The 9,748-nt window shown below is 29.2% G+C and overlaps 1 protein-coding gene across 1 annotated transcript; it reads left to right on the top strand.

Moving 5' to 3' along the window:
* Positions 1-5,089: 5,089 nt before the first annotated feature.
* LOC131660804 (AP2-like ethylene-responsive transcription factor ANT) lies at positions 5,090-8,872 on the top strand. The gene is made up of 9 exons (XM_058930135.1): positions 5,090-5,905; positions 6,034-6,682; positions 6,770-6,852; positions 6,990-6,998; positions 7,102-7,190; positions 7,287-7,360; positions 7,458-7,508; positions 7,605-7,681; positions 7,992-8,872. Exons 1-9 carry the CDS (start codon positions 5,581-5,583, stop codon positions 8,627-8,629), a joined length of 1,995 nt encoding a protein of 664 aa, XP_058786118.1. The 5' UTR covers positions 5,090-5,580; the 3' UTR covers positions 8,630-8,872.
* Positions 8,873-9,748: the final 876 nt, after the last annotated feature.

The following is a 9,748-nucleotide window of genomic DNA, read 5'->3' as shown; positions in this document are numbered from 1 at the left end:
AATTCATAAGGAGTCTTTTCCATAATATGTCTTATAGAGATTCTATTCTGAATGTAGCACGTTGTGTTAACTGCTTCTGCCTAGAAGTGTTTAGCCATGTTAGTCTCATTGATCAGGGTTCTGACCATTTCTTGTAGAGTTCTGTTTTTGCGTTCTACAACTCCATTTTGTTAAGGAGTTCTAGGACAAGAGAAATAATGAGAAATGCCATATTCATTGAAGAGATTTTCAAAACATCTGTTTTCAAACTCTCCACCATGATCACTTCTGACTTTTACAATCCTAAACTCTTTTTCATTCTGAACTTGATTACAAAAGTTAGAAAACACAGACTAGGCTAACGGTCGAGATGATAGAAGATCTACATCTGGGAATTGCATACACTTTGAACCCAATCTTGTGTCATGGATCTCCAAGAAGCAACAGTTGATGGTCAAGTCAAGTGTTGAAGCATAATATAGAGCATTTGCACACACAATTTCTGAATTATTCTAGTCGGAATCTCTACCGAACGAATTGTCCTACCATTCCCCCCAACTTTGCTTTGTAATAATCTCAATGTAATTTTGTTGTCCCATAACCCTGTTTTGCATGCTATAACTAAATATATCGAATTATACATTCACTTTGTCAGAGTTAGTGTTGTGGCCATCAAGATGATCTTCAAACACAAGTCAACATCTGCACATATTGTATAAATTCTTCCAAAATCTCTAGGTATACATGCATTCACTAATTTAAGAGACAAACTCAAGGTTTTAAATTCATTGACACTTTGAGGTTTTAAGAGAGTATTAGAAGATATGAAGGGGGGGGGGGGGGGGGGGGGGGGGGGGGTCGGGTGGGTGGGTTGTTGTTAACAAGCTAACAAGCACTTATTATTATAAATTCAACTGTGTAACCAACTCTAATAACTTTGTTAATTGTAAAGTTCAAAAGCTTGATCATAAGCTTCACTGGAAATTCAAGGTTTCCAATTAAGAGTATCAATCAACATTTTTATAAAAAAATTTAACGCAACTTGAAAAATGATGAATTGAATGTTCATATAAGACATACATTCATAATCTAAATAATAATATTAGAATTTAATTAAATTGTACAAATAATATAAAAATATTTTATATTATTAAAAAATAATAACCGTCAAATTTTAAATTATATTTAAATTTTATTTTAACTATATTTAAAATAATAAATATGAATTATTTTGATACAATGTAAACTCTTTTACGTGACAGCGCATTCTAATTAATCTCATAATAACTGTTTCTTTGCATCATAACAGATAAAAAAAATAATGATTAAATATTTTAGAAAAACAAAATCGTATAATAATACGGTGTAGGTGTCAAAAGAGGGTGTAAACATATTTTTTCTCAATAACATTATGTGTAATATAAGAGATACATACATGTTAAAAAAAATGTCTCCCTTTCATAGTAATAAATTTAATTAAAAACATGGCAGAAAAATACGATGAAAAGTCAAACATTTACGAGAAGTAGGTAAAAAAGTATAAATGTTTCCCTGATAGTACACATTGCATGGTAATTGTCTTGTTCACTTGGTTGGAATTTTGACAATCACTCACTTTGGAAGAAAAATAAAGATTGGGTCACATAGTCAGCACAAGATCAGATTGGATGACCCATGAAATAAACCTCTTTGTCCACATAGACAGTGGACGATAGGTTGTTTCCCATTAATTTGAGGTGCAATGCAAGTGCAAGTGTGTTACCCTAAAATTAACCGTGTCTTATTGATATTTATTACTATTACTTTTATTTGTAAATTGAATTAGATGAAGCCCGATAAAACGGGTCCGATAGGTTGAATATATCTTTCGTATTAATACTTTATTGCAGAGCTAATTGTATCTTATTTTTTATAACCTTTTGTAAATAGATATTAACATAAATTTTATAATTTTTAAATTAAATATTCGCTGACCCATCATTCTCCACTAGGCCAAGACTTTTAATCTACTTAAGACACAAGTTAGACACAATACAATTCCAACCTATCCCATTTTCTTACAGGTTTTTGAAAGACACGTCTAAATAAAGAGTAGGAAAGACACTTTGACTCATCTACAATAAACACCCGCAAAAATACCCACAATAACTAGGATAAAATTCCGCTAAAATGAGTATAGATACAGATTTGGGAAATTATCACTAAAATAAATGGGTATGAACACCTTAATATCCAATCCACCTCATACTCGCATAATATATATATATATATATATATATATATATATATATATATATATATATATATATATATATATATATATATATATATATATATATATATATATATATATATATATATATATATATTAATTTATCTGATTCTATAAAAAAATGTATGTCTATTAATTTAAATAATATTTAAATGTTAAATCATTACGTATTTAATATATGTGTTTTTTTATTTGACACTTTAACAAAATATTTTTTGAAAATTATGTTTATTTTTATTAAAAATGCGGATAACAAATACAGGTACGAGTACTTATGTATTTACAAAATATGAATACAGGTGTTAAAGTTCGTGCTCAACTGGATATAAGTTCGGGTGCAAGAATTTTTTCCATCTATAAAAATAAAGATAATACTCCTATAATACTCTGTCCAAACACCGATTATCATGGTCAATAATGAAGCGGATATGAATGTTTGTCACACAAAAAAGAGTATTTAATATTTATGAAGATGAGGATTGAAAAATAAATGAGTTTGAAAATAGAGAGTACTAGAGAGAGAAACGAAAATGGTGCAGAATTGTTGTACTGTATGAAATATGAAATGACCGCATGGGCAGATATGTCCTTCCCGTCAAATCTAAGGTGCACAGCTATGTTGTCACTGTTGTTATTAACAAAACACATAAATAAAGCATTGCCCTGTTTTTTGTTTTGTTCTTATTATCCTCAAATCATATCATCTCTAACTCACGAGCCTTCTTTACTAGTAAAAAATAATGATTTATTACTTCCTAGTAGTATCTTTTACTTTGTTGACTAACTTGGGCCCTGCTCGTCACTTATTATTATAACATCATTCAATCAAAGTTATGGACATTAATTATCAAACTATTAGTATATGGCTTCAACATATTTATTATTATAATTATTGAGTTTAACTCAATAACTATAATAATAAATATAATAAATCATATTTCAAATATAAGTATGTTTATGTAAAAATATTTAATAATTACTGAATTTTAAGAAAAAACTTATATTTTAAAAGAAAAGTTTTATAATGAAAAACAAAATCAGTTTTTCTAAGGACCATGCTAACAACAATATTGCTTTAACAATACATAAAATTATATTTTGTTTTTGAATTATAAACATGGTATTTATCAAAATTAATAAATTTTTTTCTTTTAATTTTTTCTATTATTTTATTCACTTTGTGGAATTTTTTTAGATATATAAACAATTTGATAATAATAATCACTAAAATTTCACATACAAATCTGATTTTGTACTTAAAAAAATGACGTACAACTTAATAATATTAATATTTTTTTAATTAACATAATCTATAACATACTTTATTGTATTCTTTTATGAATAGATTTAATTGTAAATCAATTATAATTTTTTTTCCTTACAATAATGACCATCTTCTTTTTGATAAAAAAGAGACCATTGCTTTCAACTAAGTGAGACATTGACATTTTAATCTTTAAACGTGCTAAAAGTCTAATATATTTATAAGTATTGTTTTATTAGTAGATAAGACATTTGACAAGAGTGTGCAAAAACTAAAGTATAACACATTATTTTTAATTTAATTATGGTTAAACATAGACTAAATAGAAACTCTATTTTATAGTAACAATTAAATTTTAACTAATTTGAGAGCAATCTCTACTAGCATTTTAGTGTGATTTTAGATATAAAATTGATTCTCGAGTAATTCTGAGATTTTTTATTTTCTTAATGAGAATTAATTTTGTCTTTAAAATTAATTTTACTCTAAATTATAATTTTATGACTTCGGAGTTTAAATATAATTTTTTTCCGAATTTTATTAGTATTCAACTCACTTTTATATAAATGTATTTAAATATATATCAATTTTACAAAATTAAATTACGTCAAAATTAATTTTACCAAACTTAATTCGATCAAAATCAATCTACCGCAAATCCAAATACCCACTATATATTTTTAAATTTAATATGATATGTCCATATAAAAGTGATAAAAATCATATGAAAATTGAACGAATCTCATGCGCGGATACCTTTAGGTACAAATATTATTTATTATTTTTTGTAAAGTTACTCATATAAAAATATTAAACATTATTTTAAAATATATAAATAAAAATAAATATTGCCGTAATTCTAGATTAAATTTTACAGTTATTTAACTCAACTAACACATATTAGTTGACCTATGCTACATATACTATTAATTTTATTCAAAATATTAAATAATCAATTTAACTCTTAATTCTTAAAATATTAATGAAAAAATAATATTAAATTCTTTATTATGTTATTTACTTTTTATTTGTCTATTTGTCTAATTATTTTAATTTATGTTTTATGTATAATTAATAAAAAATATATGGAACTCATAATTTTTTCCTATTTTATATTAGCTATATATTTTTTAAATTGTTTTTGAAAATATATAAATTGATTTATAACCTGACAAAATAAAATAATTATTTCGATCTTTAAAACTACAAAATACTCTATTCAATTCTTAATTTTTTATTAATATAATATTTAAAATAAATAAAACTTTTACTAAAAACATATGTCAATCGACAGAAATTAATATTGTATTAAGTTGAACATACTCTCTCTAAATAAAAAAAAAAATACATTTATTGCATTTGGGGTCCTAATAGTTGTTTGTTTTATGTCTATATTCTAGCTGGTATAAAACATGGAACTATGTCGTTTACTCGTCGTATCTATCTATGTGATACTCACTAGATTCAGCTACATACATTAACATCACACACTTCATCACCACAGTCCTTTCCAAACAACATAGACTCAGATATATAGATAGCTCTCTCACCAAAATAGTTAATCTACCATTTCCCATTCTCATCATCATCATCATCATCTCTCTCATCATTTTTTATACATAAACCTTTCATTCTTCAAAGTTTAACAAACAAAATCCTTAACTAGTGTGTGTTTAATGTTTTTATTAAACTAAACAAGAAAAACAAAAAACAAGAGAGATAGATTCAAAGAATACGTGGTCTTTTTCTCATAACACAGATCCCTATGGAATGAAGTGGGTGCTCCCCACCCAACATTGTTACTCACTTTGCTTCCCGTTTATTCATTCTTTTTGTTTTCTTTAAAGACACCACTTTTTCTTCACTCACACACACATGTTTCTCTTATAAACAAACCTCTTCACAACCCTCTCACTTCATGCAGATACATTTTTTTTTCTCAACATGACTAGTTTATTTTCTGAAAGCAATCATTGATTTTGCAATCTTGTTTCTGAGAATTTCAATAGATTCTGTTGTTAGGTAGAAGAAGCAAAGTTCAAACCTTTTTCAAGATAAAAACAAGATGAAGTCCATGAATGACAGTAGTAATAACAACAACAACTCTGATGACAGAAACAATAATCATAACAACAATAACAACAACTGGTTGGGTTTCTCACTCTCACCCCATCATCATCATCATTACCAACAAACCCAAACTTCTTCAGTTTCCAACACTGTTCCTGTTCCCACTGCTTTCTATTTATCCCCTTCTCATTTCACCAACTCACCTATCTGCTATGGTGTTCCTGAAAATCATAACTTTCATTCATCTTTGTCTGTTATGCCTCTTAAATCAGATGGCTCTCTTTGTATCATGGAAGCTCTCGGTAGATCACAATCACAAGGTTCAGTTTTTCATATGTTCTATAATCTAAAAGTTGTTTTTTTTTTTTTTTGTTAATGTTGTTTGTTTATGGTTCTTTTTGACCCTTTAATGATTATGTTGTTTTTTTGTTGCTACTATGTTGTATAGTGATTGTGTCATCTTCATCTCCAAAACTTGAAGACTTTCTAGGTGGTGCAACAATGGGAACTCATGATGAATATGGTAGCCATGAGAGAGATGCAGCAATGGCCTTAAGCTTAGACAGCATTTACTACAATAACCAACAAAATGCAGATCCTCATCAACAACAACAAAGCCACATGACATCACATCCTTACTATGCAGCACTTGGTTTCCATGGCATGTTTCAATCACCATTAGAGGTAGAATCAAAAGAAACAACAAACCATGTTGATGTTTGTAGCTCCCAATCCCATATTCCTCAAAACTGGTTCTCTCAAAGAGACTATTCTTCTGCTTCTCATGCTTCTCATGTTTCTCAGTCTCTTGAGCAACAAATGAACACAAACATGGGAAACAACAATGGTGGTGGTGGTTCTATTGTTGGTGGTTCTGTTGGGTGTGGTGAGTTACAATCTCTGAGCCTATCAATGAGTCCTGGCTCTCAATCCAGCTGTGTGACTGCTCCTACACAGATCTCACCTTCTGGAACTGAATCAGTAACCATGGAAGCTAAGAAAAGAGGTGCTGCTAAGCTTGGACAGAAGCAACCTGTTCATAGAAAATCCATAGACACTTTTGGACAGAGAACTTCACAGTATAGAGGTGTCACTAGGTAAAACTTCACTCACCTCTCTTTCCCTTTCTCATAGTGATTATTTGAGTTAGAGTTTTGATGTTTATTCATTATTCTCTACTTTAGGCATAGATGGACTGGTAGATATGAAGCACATTTATGGGATAACAGTTGCAAGAAAGAAGGTCAAACAAGAAAAGGAAGACAAGGTTAGTGTGAAAAAAATCATAAACAATACTCAATTTTTATTCATAATTGTTTTTTACTGACAAGTTTTTTTTACTAACTCATTTGTTTTACTCATGTTTGGATGATGATTTTACCAATCTTTGCATGCATGTTGCAGTTTATTTGGGTAAGCTTTCATTGTCTCTTTGACCAAGTAAAAGTAAAAAAAATAAAATAGTAATGCTTTAAAAATAATCACTTATTTGATTTTACTTTTTTGAACTTAATAGGAGGTTATGATATGGAAGAGAAAGCAGCAAGAGCTTATGATCAAGCAGCACTTAAATATTGGGGTCCTTCAACTCATATAAACTTCCCAGTACATTTCATTTCCCTATAGTCCTTAACTTTAAGCTTAAATTTGTATTATTATGTGTCTAAGAATCACTTTTTTTATCTTTCTATTATTTTGCAGCTAGAAAATTATCAAACTCAACTTGAGGAAATGAAGAACATGACAAGGCAAGAATATGTTGCACATTTGAGAAGGTACATAAATCTGTTAATTAATCACCAATTATTGTGAAAAAAAGTTACCAAAATTATATGATAATCATGATGATTTAGTATTCATTAACTTTTGCAGAAAAAGCAGTGGATTTTCCAGGGGTGCTTCAATGTACAGAGGAGTGACAAGGTTTTATTCACTTCCTTGACCCTTTTCTCATTCAAATTAGCAACACTGTTGATTTTGAAATTTGGGCTAAAATCACTTTTATTTTTTGTTATGCAGACACCACCAACATGGTAGGTGGCAAGCAAGGATTGGAAGAGTTGCTGGTAACAAAGATCTTTATCTTGGAACATTCAGTAAGTAGATTCCTCAAAATGTGTTAGCATTCAAACTATGAACCAATCAATGTTTATGTTTTTAAGATTCTACTACATTTTTTATGTAATTTTTGCTTCAATGTTTCTTTTCCCAAGCACTAGTGATACTGTTAATGCTTTTATAAGGCTGAAAATGTTGCCACTTTGATCACAAAATTCCACTTTTTTCTAAGGCTGTTCTTTTTAGATAAAGGGTATACTTTGAATACAATGGTTTGAGTAAAGTTCTAAATTTTGTGTAATGCTTTCTTTTGATTTTTGTTTTTTGTCTTGGAAATGAAATTTTCAGGCACTCAAGAGGAAGCAGCAGAAGCATATGATGTAGCAGCAATAAAATTCCGTGGTGCGAATGCGGTTACGAATTTCGATATATCTAAATACGATGTCGAAAAAATTATGGCTAGCAATACTCTTCTGTCTGGTGAGCATGCAAGAAGAATCAAACAAAATGTTCCTAGAACCGATGTTCACGAATGTAACGATACAAATACAAACGCAACGAGCCAGAACATCGGAGAAACTGATCAAGCGCGAAACAGCAATGAAAGTACTGATTCTAAATGGAAGATGGTGTCAAATGGTTGTGACCAAAAGAACTCTGCTGGAAATTATAAGAATTCTGATTTTTCGATGTCTTTACAAGACCTAGTTGGTATTGAGTCAGTTGGTTTGGATGATTCGACAAAGATCGGTAATCATTTCTCGAATCCGTCTTCATTGGTGACAAGCTTAAGCTCTTCTAGAGAAGCTAGTCCTGAAAAAACTGCTCCTTCTCAGCTCTTTCCAAAGCCTTCAATGGAAACAAAGATTGATTCTAACATTGGTGTTAGTTCTTGGTTTCCTTCACAAGTAACAACTCAAATGAGACCAACTTCTTCTATCAATTTGTCACATTTTCCTGTTTTTGCTGCATGGAATGATGCTTAGGAAAAAAGGGTAAAAAGGGAAACAAAATTATCTTATGAAAAATCATATATTAGGGGGGGATTAATTAATTAATGAATGAATGTTAGCTTTTTTTATTTTCTTTATGTAACACAAGCATAGCTTTTTGGCTATATATTGTTGGAATCAATCAATGGAATGAATGAGAATATTCATATTGGAGGGAAAGAATTAACTAAAGTTAACACTAATGATTAAATTCTATATGAAATGATGTTTGACAAATGAAAGTGGCCCTTTGAATTATTATTGAATTTTCTTTATGAAGTTGCAAACTTTACTTTGGTTTTATTTTGTTAAGTACAAAAACCAACTCATAGTTTTTCTTAATAATGCATATAAAAGACATTGCCTTCAAGGTTTAGAGTTTTGACCAAATCATCATCATGTTTCTTAATCTTCTCATAACACTATCATTGCATAAACCTTTCTTTTTTAAGCTTTATTTCCAAAGGCAACTAAATGTTCTATTCATTATTCAAAAAGGAAAAATAACTATGTCATTCTTGCATGAAAGTGGCCAAGTTTTCATGATTATATGGGGTCATTGTGTTTTCTTTTTTAAAAGAAAAGCTGTTTTCATTGTTAAAAAAATTATATATCTTTTTTGCAATTCCATTTCCAAGTGCCAAAATCATTAGAGGTATAATAATTTTTATATTATTGGGAGGTAAAAGTGATTTCATGTCTTAACATAGTTTGAGTCAATATTGTTATCAAGTGTTTTCACACGTGTGTGTAAATTGTGTTTGAAACTTTGAATGCAATGTTTGTTTGTTGATTCTTTTGACCATAACAATATTATGGGACGAAAATGAGGAATCAATGCCGGAAAAGCTGGAAGTGGTTAATAGCTGTTTTTTTTGTATGTTTTTGTAGTAATGTGTTAATAATCAAAAAAATTATTTTATAGTACTAATATTGCTTTTAACCATAGAAAAGGACAGGTTATAGTGATTGGTTTATAATGGGGTGTGGATTAATGATCCATTGATGAGGTTAATGAATACAGCTACGTTTACTTGTACAGTTTTGTTTAAAAAGTTGTTATCCTAAGCAATTGCAAAAAGTAGTGTAGCCACATCAAATGGATGGGTTAGG

Source organism: Vicia villosa, linkage group LG3 (genome assembly GCF_029867415.1).
Source record: "Vicia villosa cultivar HV-30 ecotype Madison, WI linkage group LG3, Vvil1.0, whole genome shotgun sequence".
NCBI classification, from domain to species: domain Eukaryota; kingdom Viridiplantae; phylum Streptophyta; class Magnoliopsida; order Fabales; family Fabaceae; genus Vicia; species Vicia villosa.
This window is presented reverse-complemented; position numbering and strand designations above follow the sequence as displayed.

Coding starts and splice junctions, on each gene's coding strand:
- LOC131660804 (XM_058930135.1), top strand. CDS start 5,581: ATGAAGTCCATGAATGACAGTAGTAATAACAACAACAACTCTGATGAC. Junction 5,906..6,033: donor CGGTAGATCACAATCACAAG/GTTCAGTTTTTC, acceptor TATGTTGTATAG/TGATTGTGTCATCTTCATCT. Junction 7,509..7,604: donor ATGTACAGAGGAGTGACAAG/GTTTTATTCACT, acceptor TTTGTTATGCAG/ACACCACCAACATGGTAGGT.